This window comes from Schistocerca serialis, chromosome 9, assembly GCF_023864345.2.
Source record: "Schistocerca serialis cubense isolate TAMUIC-IGC-003099 chromosome 9, iqSchSeri2.2, whole genome shotgun sequence".
Lineage (NCBI taxonomy): Eukaryota > Metazoa > Arthropoda > Insecta > Orthoptera > Acrididae > Schistocerca > Schistocerca serialis.
In genome coordinates, this window is record NC_064646.1 from 248,258,097 (window position 1) to 248,272,202 (window position 14,106).

General features: G+C 40.4%; 1 protein-coding gene across 2 annotated transcripts in view; it reads left to right on the plus strand.

Annotated features, from left to right (window-relative positions):
• LOC126418537 (proton-coupled folate transporter-like) overlaps positions 1-14,106 on the plus strand; it is a 158,755-nt gene that overhangs the window by 48,239 nt on the left and 96,410 nt on the right. For both annotated transcript variants that reach the window (XM_050085349.1, XM_050085350.1), the window contains exon 4: positions 3,709-3,883. In XM_050085349.1, the coding sequence (XP_049941306.1) occupies positions 3,709-3,883 (175 nt within the window). The remainder of the gene's footprint in view (positions 1-3,708; positions 3,884-14,106) is intronic.

The following is a 14,106-nucleotide window of genomic DNA, read 5'->3' on the forward strand; positions in this document are numbered from 1 at the left end:
AAAAGCTTTAGCAAAGTCACAGAATATCCCCACTGGATATCTTCTGAGATTTAAGAGATTTAAGTCACCTAGAGATTCATCTGATAGACTAAATATAGCTCTCTCTCTCTCTCTCTCTCTCTCTCTCTCTCTCTCTCTCTCTCTCTCTCTGGAGAATCCCTAACAAAAGCCAAACTGTGTAGATGCCAGTAAGCCATTTTGTGTCATATGGTCATAAATCATATCATAAACTGCTCTCTCAGACATCTTTGACAACGCTGGCAGCAATGAGATAGGCCATTAATTGGCCACTTTTGTGGATGGACATCACTATTGCATGTTTCAGTTTGTCTGGAAGTGTCCCAGTTTTCATTGACTGGTTACACAAATAGCAAAATATGTGACTGATTAAGCCTGCACATGATTTTAGAATCCTATTTGATATTCCATCATATCCAAAAGATCCAGACTTTTAAGTAATTTTACAATTTTTTCAATTTGTTTAGTAGTTTTGCTTTTGAAATAAAGTGCTGTATTTGGTGTGATTTGCATGTGATTTATTAGCTCTGTGACTTCTGTGAGGGTCCTTGTTCTTTCAACTACAGTGAGAAAAAAGTTTTTAATGTCATATTCTGCAACTTTTTGATTATCCGTGTGGAGACCCTGCTTCTTCAGACTTATGTTCCTGTTTGACTCACTTTTTATGGTGTTCCATATAGTTTTTACTTTATTGTTTGACTTGCTGATTTTTTTCTGCTTAATGCACTTGTTTGGCCTTTCTGAATACACATGTTAGAATTTTACAGTATTTTTTGTAATGTAGTTTCACTGCTAGGTTTGTACTACCCCTTTGTTCTATATACCAGTCTCTCTTTTTGATATTTTGACGCCAGCTATTATCACTCTTTCCTCCCACAACAGATTGATTTCATTTTAACCTGTCTTTGCTGAAAGCAGGTATCAAAATGTTTGAGAAGTAAGTCCAGGAATTAACTGAATTTCTCATTTATTGTAACTGCCTGGTACACTTCCTCCCACTGTTGATGATGTAAACTGTTTCTAAACAAGCTAGTAGATTCCATATTTATTGTTCTAATATGTTTAACCTGGGTGTGATCATTTTTTGTTTTCCTACTGGCCAGTTTTAAGGTTGTTAATTGAGCATTGTGATCAGATATGGCTCTTGTTTTTACATCATTGTAATTTGTGGGATCTAGTAACAGATTATCTATCAAGCTCTTGCTGTAGCCGTGTAATTTTGTTGGGAATGAAACCATCAGGAGTAGGTTGAGAGTTGAGAATGATTTCAGTTGTTTATGGCTGTTGTTATTTGAAAGAAAATGAATGTTAAAATTGCCATGTACTATAATCTGACTGTTATTCCTATAAAGTTTTGTGAGAACTAATTCTAGCTGCAAGAGGAACATTTTAATGTTTCCCACATATGCCCCGTAAATTGAAATTATTATGAGGAACTGAGTTTCCAGTTCTAATTTGACAGCGCAGCATTCAAAATGTTCGATATGTTACTGAGCTACATCTGTGGTTTGTGATCTAAGAGTATGGTGCATATAAATTGCCATGCCACCTTTCCTTAAGTTGGTCTAGCAGTAGTGAGAAACAATTCTACAACTACTTAATTGTATTTGACTGATTTCTATATCTTCCAGTTGTTGTTCAATTAGGCAGAACACATCAGCAATGGCTTCATCAGTGTCAGCTGTTTCTTGAAGAGAAAGCAGTAGTTCCTCTTCTTTATTTAAAAGGTCTCTTGTATTTTGATGAAATATCTTTAGGCTATTCAGGTATTCTGTTGTACTTCTTACAGATTTCATAATGTTAGATTCGACATGAGCTAAACTATTATTAAAGGGTACAGCATTTACTCTGTAACCTCCCTATCCTCTAATCTAAAAATGGCTTTCTTTAAGTGTTAACTACTATAGAAACAGGCTACAGTGGCAAACAATCACTATTCCTCTTTTTGTAGTGGGAGATACAAGATTTGTGTGTGTGTGTGTGTGTGTGTGTGTGTGTGTGTGTAACTTTTCTTGCATCTGACATGAGAGAATTACATGTGATTGTTTCGACTGTTTATTGAGTTACGAACTTTTACACAAGGCCGTTCAAATGAAGGCCACATGTGATCTTTGACCAATGCTGCTGATGTCTAGAACATTCACATTTGCAAACTGACTGTATGTGTTTGAGAGCTGTTCATTTGCAGTGCTGATCTCTTTGTTCACACATGACCAGGGCAGTAAATCATATCAGTGTATAATGTTGACATATATAACATTTGTCTGGCCAGATAACTAAAGTACTTCTTTAGTTCTTGGTAGGCTATTGAAGTTTCATTCTGGTATACATCGTTTGAGCCACCAAACATTACAACATAATGCTCCGAATGAACGTACTTTGATACTTGAGACAGCAATGCCCCAGGCTTGACAAAGCCTGTTGCCTTCACAGTTTCCACTACTTCATTTGCTCAAGAGGCAATCCCTCATCCGTGGCTGTCAGCAAAAATTACAAGCTTTCTCAGGCAGTTACAATCTGAACCATGTTTGCAGATGTTTTCAGGAACAGGAACAGCACCACGTGAAATTTTTATATCTTCATGTTGATGTTTGGAAATGGTAGTCTTCCTGAGAATAGTTATTGAAACACTTGGTATTTGGTAATGTTCAGTGTGTCCTGCAAAAGCATCATTGTCATTATTGACACTAAGCACTTCAAATTTGTTTGTTATAGGAATATTTGTTGGCCTATTTATTATATCAGTACATATATTGCACTTTGATGTTTTTGTAAAGTTCTCATTTCCTTTCATCAAGGAGTCTATCTTTGCACATTGAAAGTGAAATTTTGACTCACACTTCACACATACAATACCACTTTTAATGGTTTTCCTGCATTTTTTACATGTGCCATAACATTTGTTGCTCCAAGGCATAGTATTAGTAGCTAATAACAATTCACTGTTTCTTTTATTATCATATTCACTGTTTTGTTACTTGAGATTGTCATATTTATATTTTAAAGCATTAATATCTTCTAACAGCATGGAAATGATTTCGTCTTTGCAGTCTTTCATTATTGTTTTGCCCAGGGCCATATACATTACAACTCTTGCAACACCGTTGTTTCCATCTCAGATGTACATTTACTCATGTAAAATGATACATAGTTTTACAGAATATCCACATTATACCCTTTACAGCACATGTCCTGCAGTAGCAAAGTTGAGATCTCTGCTCTCACGGTTTGTACAATGATGTGCTTGTTCCATATACAATTTCAATTTTGCACCACAGTGTTTTTTCTTTCAGAAACTTTTTTTTATAATAAAACACGCAGTACACACTTGATCATGATATACATCAAATTTGTTACACATTAAGCTCTTTTTAATATTTCAGTGGCACTTATTCTGGCAACTAACAAACTTGCAACTTACTCTCTCTGCCAAATTATCCCAATCCAAAAACCAGGCACAGCTTTTCATTCCCTACTTTTAAAGGAGTCTGTCTGCAGTAATTGCTATTTTACACACTGCAGGTTAAATACGTGACTGTAAAGATATGAAAGAATAATTTTTGAAAACATAATACAAACATTGAAACTTTTAAGTGTGATAATAACTGTTTTGTAAGAGATCTATGCCATTCTTTGCTATCTGTATACATATTCACAGAAGCATGCTGCAACTTAATTACTGTTTTTCAGGCTATAGTATTACATACATCATTTATGGTGCATTGTCAATGAAGAAAGACTTGGCACCAGAGTACTTCCTTCCTGCATCCATTCCTCTTGGTTTGAGTGGCGGCTTTATTTCAGTACTGGCAGGTTCCAACAGTTACATCGCTGATATATTTCCAGAGGACAAAAGGAGTGTTAGGTAAATAGTCTTTCTTTATAATGTGATACGTTTAACAGTGTTTATATATCTAGTATAATAAACCCAGAGACAATTTCTGAATATTAAATATTTATATACAGTTTTCACGTATCCTAGTACATTTCATGGATGGTTAACAATGTAAAAAGATAGAAATAAGGAAGTAGAATGGCCTTGTATTGAATCCAGAGGCTTGGTCTCTTAAGGTTAAGCACTTTGAGGTGATACCAAAGCTATCATAATTTCAGAGGTAAAAATTATATTTCTAAATTTTAAACCTTTACACTTTCTTCAGAAGCAGAAGCTTTGAAGAAAGTACAGAACAGAGAAAATCTGAGCAGATAACATAATGGCAAGTCAAGGTTGCAAAACGTGAGAAATGATTATAAAGTTGGCAAACAGACTGAGAGAGAAGATTCCACATATACAGATTCTAGGTTTGATCCGGTACATAGCTTTATCATACTCAGAAGAAGCAATAAAAGAAGTGTAGGAGGTATATGCACAGAAATTCCAAAGCAGATTAGAGAAGAAATAGCTTGCCATTTGTAACCCTGGTAGGAGAAAGTTTCGTTTAAGGACAACACAAAAGACAGAATCATAGTGGCATGTAATTTCTGTGTTAACGAGATGAACAATGGCATCTAATGGATTTATGGAAGACATGGCCAGACGACATCTAACTGAAATACTCTCTTTGTTGCCTATTTAGGCTGATTAGCTTTATTTTCATATAATATTGTTGGAACTTTTCTGAACATTAGTGATTAATAGTTGTATAATAGGCAGAAAAATCAATGAGAACACTCACTATAGAGGCAAAAGTCAATTGAACCATAGCTACAGTATATTTTGGTCCAATGGCTGTAGATGTTTCTGGAGTAATAATGAGAGTGCAACAGTGCTCATATCTGTGGAGTAAGAGTTGTAATTACTTAATGTTACCCAGGAGACTAAGAAAGTCTGGTAAGCATCATTTCGCAGCTATTAGCAAACTACAGGATTGTGAAAAGCACATGGTGTCTGCCAAACAATGTTGCTTTCACCTATGATGATCTAATTACATTGTATAGCAAACTTTGCAGTCCACCTGAAGCATGTGGACTGTGGCCATGAATACTTCCTTCGAGATCACAATAAGAACAGGAACATTTCAACAATAGTTAAAACAAAATCTAAATGAATGAGGGCAATTAGGAAATTTATAGGTTTAAGGTGGTGTAGCAAAACAGTAGACAGTAAAAATAAATATGGTAATTTAAAAGTAATGCTATGAGGCTTCCCTTCTTGTAATCTGTGGGAACATTTTTGTTGAGCATGTCACTCTTACCGACAGACTACAGTTCTGCCCTGTGATGATGTATTCATTTGGCAAATTATTGCAGACATTGAATAGGTACACTGTATGACTACCTTTGTTTCTTTCAAGTGAATAATACAGGGGCCTGTAGGAATATCATGTCCATGTTCTTGATTTTGAACAGTTCTCCATTGGGAAACTGTGTACTTAACCACATCCTATCACTTCAAAATTGTATCAAGAAAGGTTTAAGTAATGTGCAGATGTGAGATTACATGCACAGTCCATAAGGCCTCTTGACTTCAACATTACTGGATGCATCTGGGATGCTCTCTCAATATGGACAGGAATGGACTGTCCTCTAACAAAACTCTGTGAACTGTAAGCTGCAGTTTCATGGCCACATTTTCTCAACCTATCCAGTATTTTATGAATTCTGTCCCATCCCACACTGTCACCATTACTTTGTTAGTACTGTAGATTAGTAGAATATATTTGTAAATTAATTGCTCAAAAGTATATTTCTGGAAAGAGTTCCTTTCATTTCTTCTTCTTTTCTCAAATGCAAATTCAATAGTCGCTTACATTTAACAGTAATATATTCAAGTGACTGAATTGATCTCAAACTTAACCTACATCTAGATACATATTCTGCAAATCACTTTGAAGTGCACAGGAGAAGGTAATTTCCATTGTATCAATTATTAGAGTTTCACCTCATTCCATTCATATTTGAATGTTTAAATGCCTTATTATTGCTGTAATTAGTTCAGTCTTCTCTTTGTGGTCTCCATGGGATTGATACATGCAGAACAACATGTTCCTAGATTCTTTAAGTACTACTGGTCCCTGAAACTTTATAAGTACAATTTTGTGGGAAGTTATTATTAATATTTTCTTCCAAGTCATTAATATACAATATGAACAACAGGGTCTCAATGAATTTCCCTGGTAAATGACTGAAGTTCCTTCTATTTTTAGCAGTGATACTTCATCCAAGATAACATGTTGTGTCCTTTCTACCATAAAATCCAGTACAGTCACTACTTTCATTTGATACTTCATGTAATTGTACTCTCAATAATAAACCTTGGTCTGGTACTATGTCAGCTGCTGTTTGGATGTCAAGAAATACAGAATCCTCCTAATTGCATTGATTAATGGCTTTCAGGATGCCATGTGAGAAATGCCTGAGTGTGGTTTTGTATGACTGATGGTTTTGGAACCATGCTGGTTGCCATAGATAATGTTGTTCTGTTTGGGCTTGCCTCATTGTGCTTCAACTCAGAATATGTTCTAACAAGGAAACCTCCCCATTGCATCCCCTTCAAATTTAGTTATAAGTTGGCACAGTGGATAGGCCTTGAAAAACTGAACACAGATCAATCGAGAAAACAAGAAGAAGTTGTATGGAACTATGAAAAAAATAAGCAAAATTTACAAACTGGGTAGTCCATGTGCAAGATAGGCAACATGAAGGGTAGTGTCAGCACAGGAGCGCCGTGGTCCCGTGGCTAGCATGAGCACCTGTGGAACTAGAGGTCCTTAGTTCAAGTCTTCCCTCAAGTGAAAAGTTTAATTTTTTACTTTCAGACAGTTATTATCTGTCCGTCCGTCCATTCGATGCGAGGTAACTGGGCCGTAGTATGCGGACCCTACACCTAAACATCGCACGGTTTTGAGGTGCGGTCGCAAAACACAGACACTAAACTTATTACAGTGAACAGAGACGTCAATGAACGAACGGACAGATCATAAACTTTGCGATAATAAAGAAAGAAAATTTTTCAATAGAGGTAAGACTTGAACCAAGACCTCTCGTTCCGCAGCTGCTCACGCTAACCACGGGACCACGGCGCTCCTGTACTGACACTACCCTTTATATTGCCTATCCTGCACATGGACTACTCAGTTTCTATATTTTGCTTATTTTTTTCATAGTTCCACACAACTTCTTCTTGTTTTCTCGATTGATCTGTGTTCAGTTTTTCAAGGTCTATCCACTGTGCCAACTTATAACTAAATCTGAGGGGGGTGCGATGGGGAGGTTCCCTTGTAAGATTTCACAACAGTTAGATAGATGTTAATGATATTAGGCAGCAGTTTTGTGGATAACTTCTCCTACCCTTCTTGTAGACACCTTCAACTTGGGCATTCTTACAACCATTGGACACAGTTTTTTGTTCAAGGGACATATTATACACTACTGGCCATTAAAATTGCTACACCAGGAAGAAATGCAGATGATAAACAGGTATTCATTGGACAAATATATTATACTAGAACTGACATGTGATTACATTTTCACGCAATTTTGGTGCATAGATCCTGAGAAATCAGTACCCAGAACAACCACCTCTGGCCGTAATAACGGCCTTGATACACCTGGGCATTGAGTCAGGCAGAGCTTGGATAGCGTGTACAGGTACAGCTGTCCATGCAGCTTCAACACAACACCACAGTTCATCAAGAGTAGTGACTGGCGTATTGTGACGAGCCAGTTGCTCGGCCACCATTGACCAGACGTTTTCAACTGGTGAGAGATCTGGAGAATGAGCTGGCCAGGGTAGCAGTCGAATATTTTCTGTATCTAGAAAGGCCCGTACAGGACCTGCAACATGCAGTCGTGCATTATCCTGCTGAAATGTAGGGTTTCACAGGGATCGAATGAAGGGTAGAGCCACGGGTCGTAACACATCTGAAATGTAATGTCCACTGTTTAAAGTGCCGTCAATGCGAACAAGAGGTGACTGAGACGTGTAACCAATGGCACCCCATACCATCACACCCGGTGATACGCCAGTATGGCGATGACGAATACACGCTTCCAGTGTGTCTTTGCCGTTATGTCGCCAAACACGGATGCAACCATCATGATGCTGTAAACAGAACTTGGATTCATCCGAAAAAATGACGTTTTGCCATTCGTGCACCCAGGTTCGTCGTTGAGTACACCATCGCAGGCTCTCCTGTCTGTGATGCAGCGTCAAGGGTAACCGCAGCCATGGTCTCCGAGCTGATAGTCCATGCTGCTGCAAACGTCGTCGACCTGTTGGTGCAGATGGTTGTTGTCTTGAAAACGTCCCCATCTGTTGACTCAGGGATCGAGACGTGGCTGCACGATCCGTTACAGCCATGTGGATAAGATGCCTGTCATCTCGACTGCTAGTGATACGAGGCCGTTGGGATCGAGCACGGCATTCCATATTACCCTCCTGAACCCACCGATTCCATATCCTGCTAACAGTCATTGGATCTCGACCACTGCGAGCAGCAATGTCGCGATATGATAAACCACAATTGTGATAGGCTACAATCCGATCTTTATCAAAGTTGGAAATGTGATGGTACTCATTTCTCCTCCTACATGAGGCATCACAACAAGGTTTCACCAGGCAACACCAGTCAACTGCTGTTTGTGTATGAGAAATCAGTTGGAAACTTTCCTCATGTCAGCACATTGAAGGTGTTGCCACCGGCGCCAACCTTGTGTGAATGCTCTGAAAAGCTAATCATTTGCATATCACAGCATCTTCTTCCTGTCAGTTAAATTTCGCATCTGTAGCACATCATCTTTGTGGTGTAGCAATTTTAATGGCCAGTAGTGTAGTTAAAATGGTGACTATCTCATTGAAGAATCTGACAGGGATTTCACTAGGCCTCAGAGCCTTGTTTCATTTTAGCGGTATTAGCTGTTTCTCAATGCCACTGACTCTAATTTCTACAGGGTGCTCGGAAATTCCTGTTACAAGCTTCTAGGTCTTATTGAGAGGAATGAGTGAATAATATTTTGAATAGGAACCCATGTCCAAAAACATACTGTTTCCGTGCTACAACCACCTGAAAACCTGTTGGTAGTGAGTAATATATGAGGTTCATTCAAATGAAACCTGGTCAGTGCGTCTACCTTTGGCTTACACCTAAGGTGGCACCATGTATCTGTGGGTATCATGGCACCATCTACTGGTAGAGAGACTGATGTGTATGCACCGTTTGATGTTGCATAGTGCCAATGTCATTTTATGCCGAAGAGAAGGTGGTCACACAAGTTATTGTCCACTACCGAACATGCAAGTGAGTAAGCAGGAAGAATGAGGAGTGATTCGATTTTTGGTGGCAAAGGGAGTTGGAGGCCATGAAATGTATCGATGGATGAAGGATGTGTATGGTGAGTACAGTCTGAGTCATTTGAATGTTGTGGAATGGTGCAAGTGATTCCGTGAAGGCCACAAGTCATTGGAAGAAGATGCTTATTTTGGACAGGCTCATCGTTTCATAACACCGAAAATGGTTGCAGAAGTGAATGCTTTAGTCTTGGACAATTGCAGAATCACCGTGGATGAGATACATTGGTTACTAGGTATTAGCGTGAGCTCCGCCCGCACCATAATGCATCAACACTTGAACTTTTGAAAAATCTATGCGCAGTGGGTTCCCCACCAACTGACTGCTGAACAGCGCTATACTCTAATAGTGGCACTGTCGTTGAGTCATCTGTAATGTTATTGTGAGGAGGAATATGGTTTTCTGTCACGTATTGTCACAGGTGATGAAACATGGTGTCACCATTTTGAACCGGAAAGCAAGCATCAGAGCAAGCAGTGGAAACATGCTCCTGCACCACCTCCAAATAAATCAAAGGCCATGCACACCAGTTCTGGTAAGGTCATGATGTCCTTTTTTGACCAAAAGGGCCCACTGCTGTCAAGTTCCTAGAATGGGGAACCACCATCAATGCCCAGCATTACCAAGCCACTTTACAGAGCCATGGATGAGCCATCAGGTCGAAACGCCGAGGCATGTTGTCCAATGACATTATCCTCCTGCATGATAAGGCCCACCCACAAACGGCCAATGTGGTGCAGACAACATTGCAGCAGTTTTGGTGGGAAATGTTGGAACATCCACCGTTCAGTCCTGACCTTTCACCGTGTGACTTTCATTTGTTTGGACCTCTAAAACAAGCTATTCACGGACATCAATTCACAACAGACAACGAAGTTTGTGACTGGGTTCAGGTCTGGATCCCAGCAGCCTACTAGCTTCTTCAAGGATGGAATCGACCGGCTAGTGTCACACTGGGAAAAATGTGCAAACAGTTTTGGTGACTATTTTTGAGTATGTTTACTGTGTATAACTACAGTTTTGAGTTAATAAAATTGTTACCGTTACTTTACACTAGTGACCGGGTTTCATTTGAATGCCTGTTATGTTAGGTGTGGTCCAATACATCACTTGTTTTACATTTCCACTCATTAATAAACAAAGAAACTGCTTGTGTACTCCATGATGGGTTCCCTTCAATGTGATGCAGCATAGACTCTTCCACTTCGAGCATTTGGTGCCTCCTTTGAGTTCCACAGTCATGCCTGCTGACAGTGAAGGTACCCCTTCCTCAAACCCATTGTGTAATTGAGGTGAAAAGAGTATCAAATGTAGTCACATGTTGTAGATAATGATCTTGATAAAGGCAACAAGCAGCTCTTCTGTTACTGTGTGCTTCATCCTACAGAAGGATCATGTCAGTGTATACTGCAAGTGTATAATCAACAATGTTGCTCTAACAATTTTTTAAAAGTTTTGTTCACTATTTTTAGAATTTTTTTGAAAAGAAATAATTATTTATTGTACAATAAATCATCAACAATTTAAACTCACTAAAATAAGTACAAATAAGTACATATACACTCCTGGAAATTGAAATAAGAACACCGTGAATTCATTGTCCCAGGAAGGGGAAACTTTATTGACACATTCCTGGGGTCAGATACATCACATGATCACACTGACAGAACCACAGGCACATAGACACAGGCAACAGAGCATGCACAATGTCGGCACTAGTACAGTGTATATCCACCTTTCGCAGCAATGCAGGCTGCTATTCTCCCATGGAGACGAACGTAGAGATGCTGGATGTAGTCCTGTGGAACGGCTTGCCATGCCATTTCCACCTGGCGCCTCAGTTGGAGCAGCGTTCGTGCTGGACATGCAGACCGCGTGAGATGATGCTTCATCCACTCCCAAACATGCTCAATGGGGGACAGATCCGAAGATCTTGCTGGCCAGGGTAGTTGACTTACACCTTCTAGAGCACGTTGGGTGGCACGAGATACATGCGGACGTGCATTGTCCTGTTGGAACAGCAAGTTCCCCTGCCGGTCTAGGAATGGTAGAACGATGGGTTCGATGAGGGTTTGGATGTACCGTGCAGTATTCAGTGTCCCCTCGACGATCACCAGTGGTGTACGGCCAGTGTAGGAGATCGCTCCCCACACCATGATGCCGGATGTTGGCCCTGTGTGCCTCAGTCGGATGCAGTCCTGATTGTGGCGCTCACCTGCATGGCGCCAAACACGCATACGACCATCATTGGCACCAAGGCAGAAGCGACTCTCATCGCTGAAGACGACACGTCTCCATTCGTCCCTCCATTCACGCCTGTCGCGACACCACTGGAGGCGGGCTGCACGATGTTGGGGCGTGAGCGGAAGACGGCCTAACGGTGTGCGGGACCGTAGCCCAGCTTCATGGAGACGGTTGCGAATGGTCCTCGCCGATACCCCAGGAGCAACAGTGTCCCTAATTTGCTGGGAAGTGGCGGTGTGGTCCCCTACGGCACTGCGTAGGATCCTACGGTCTTGGCGTGCATCCGTGCGTCGCTGCGGTCCGGTCCCTGGTCGACGGGCATGTGCACCTTCCGCCGACCATTGGTGACAACATCGATGTACTATGGAGACCTCACGCCCCACGTGTTGAGCAATTCGGCGGTACGTCCACCCGGCCTCCCGCATGCCCACTATACGCCCTCGCTCAAAGTCCGTCAGCTGCACATACGGTTCACGTCCACGCTGTCGCGGCATGCTACCAGTGTTAAAGACTGCGATGGAGCTCCGTATGCCACGGCAAACTGGCTGACACTGACGGCGGCGGTGCACAAATGCTGCGCAGCTAGCGCCATTCGACGGCCAACACCGCGGTTCCTGGTGTGTCCGCTGTGCCGTGCGTGTGATCATTGCTTGTACAGCCCTCTCGCAGTGACCGGAGCAAGTATGGTGGGTCTGACACACTGGTGTCAATGTGTTCTTTTTTCCATTTCCAGGAGTGTAGATTAAATAGATGAGTAGAAAAAGTACAGCACTTCTGGCTCCAGTTTGCAATGCTAAACCATTCGGTACTTCATTATTGTGGCTTCAGTGTTGCTTGCTGATTCTCATAAAGTTGCATATGGGGATACACACTATTCTCAATGGAGCCCAGTGTGACTTACACTATTGATGTCATTAAACAGTCACAGACACATGAATGAGGCTCAGACAGGTCAGAGAGGTAAGATGAACATCAAATGACATCAGCCCATCTGGCTTTAGGTTACAGTTCAAAATATTGTCTACTCAGTCCCTTCTACAAGTTCTAGAACTTTGTTATGGAAATTTATGAACACCCTTTATATCCCAACTTCTGCTTCCCTTTCATGCCCCTCGACTCTTATAACAGCTATCTGGTTTCTGTACAAATTGTAACTAGTCTTTTGCTCTCTGTATTTTACCATGCCACTTTCAGAATTTGAAAGAGGGTATTCCAGTCAGCATTATCAAAAGCTTTCTCTAAGCCTACAAATGCTAGAAATGTATATTTGGCTTTCCTTAATTTATCTTCTAAAATAAATCATAGAGTCAGTATTGCCTCACGTGTTCCAAACTGATCTTCCCCAACATTGCCTTGTACCCGTTTTTCCATTCATCTGTAAAGAATTTGTTTCAGTATTTTGCTGCCTTAACTTATTAAACTCATAGTTCGATAATTTTCACACCTGTCAACACCTGCTTTTTTTGGGGTTGGACTTATTATATTTCTCTTGAAATCTGAAGGTATTTTGCCTAACTCATACGTATTGCACACCAGATGGTAGTGTTTGGTCAGGGCTGGCTCTCCCAAGGCTATTACTAGCTCTAATGGAATGTTGTCTACTCCCGGGGCCTTGCTTCAACTTAGGTTTTGTTTAATTTGCATCAGTAGTGTAGTCACACTGGGCTCCATTGAGAATAGTGTGTATCCCCATATGTAACTTTATGAGAATCAGCAAGCAACACTGAAGCCACAAAAATGAAATACAGAATGGTTTAACATTGCAAACTGGAGCCAGAAGTGCTGTACTTTTTCTACTCATCTATTTAATCTATATGTACTTATTTTAGTGATTGTAAATAGTTGATGATTTATTGTACAATAAATAATTATTTCTTTTCAAAAAAATTCTAAAAATAGTGAACAAAACCTTAAAAAAATTAACCTTATAATCCTTTATGAACTTATTTTTCTAGAATGAACAAATATTTTAACTGTAAATTCCTCAATTTTTTTCATCCGCCGTATTCAATGTAGTATGGAATACAATGTATTTTCAAGTTCAACAATCTCCCAAACATTTGTAAACCTTTTTTTCCATGAAAAGGCTGCCATTTTGAATTCTCAGAAAATTATATCAAAATAATGAACCATGGACCTTGCCATTGGTGGGGATGGTTGCATGCCTCAGCGATACAGAGAGCCTTACCGTAGGTGCAACAACAATGGAGGGGTATCTGTATCTGTTCAGAGGCCAGACAAACGTGTGGTTCCTGAAGGGGGGCAGCAGCCTTTTCAGCAGTTTCAGGGGCAACAGTCTGGATGATTGACTGATATGGACTTGGATCATCAACCAAAACAGATTTGCTGTGCTGGTTCTGCAAACACCTAAAAGCAAGGGGTACTACAGCCTTAATTCTCCCCTAGAGCATGCAGCTCTTCTGTATGGTTAAATGATGATGGCATCCTCTTGGTTAAAATATTCTGGAGGTATAACAGTCCCCCATTTGGATTTATGGGTGGTGACTACTGAGGAGGATGTTGTTATCAGGAGAAACAGAAAACGCATTCTACA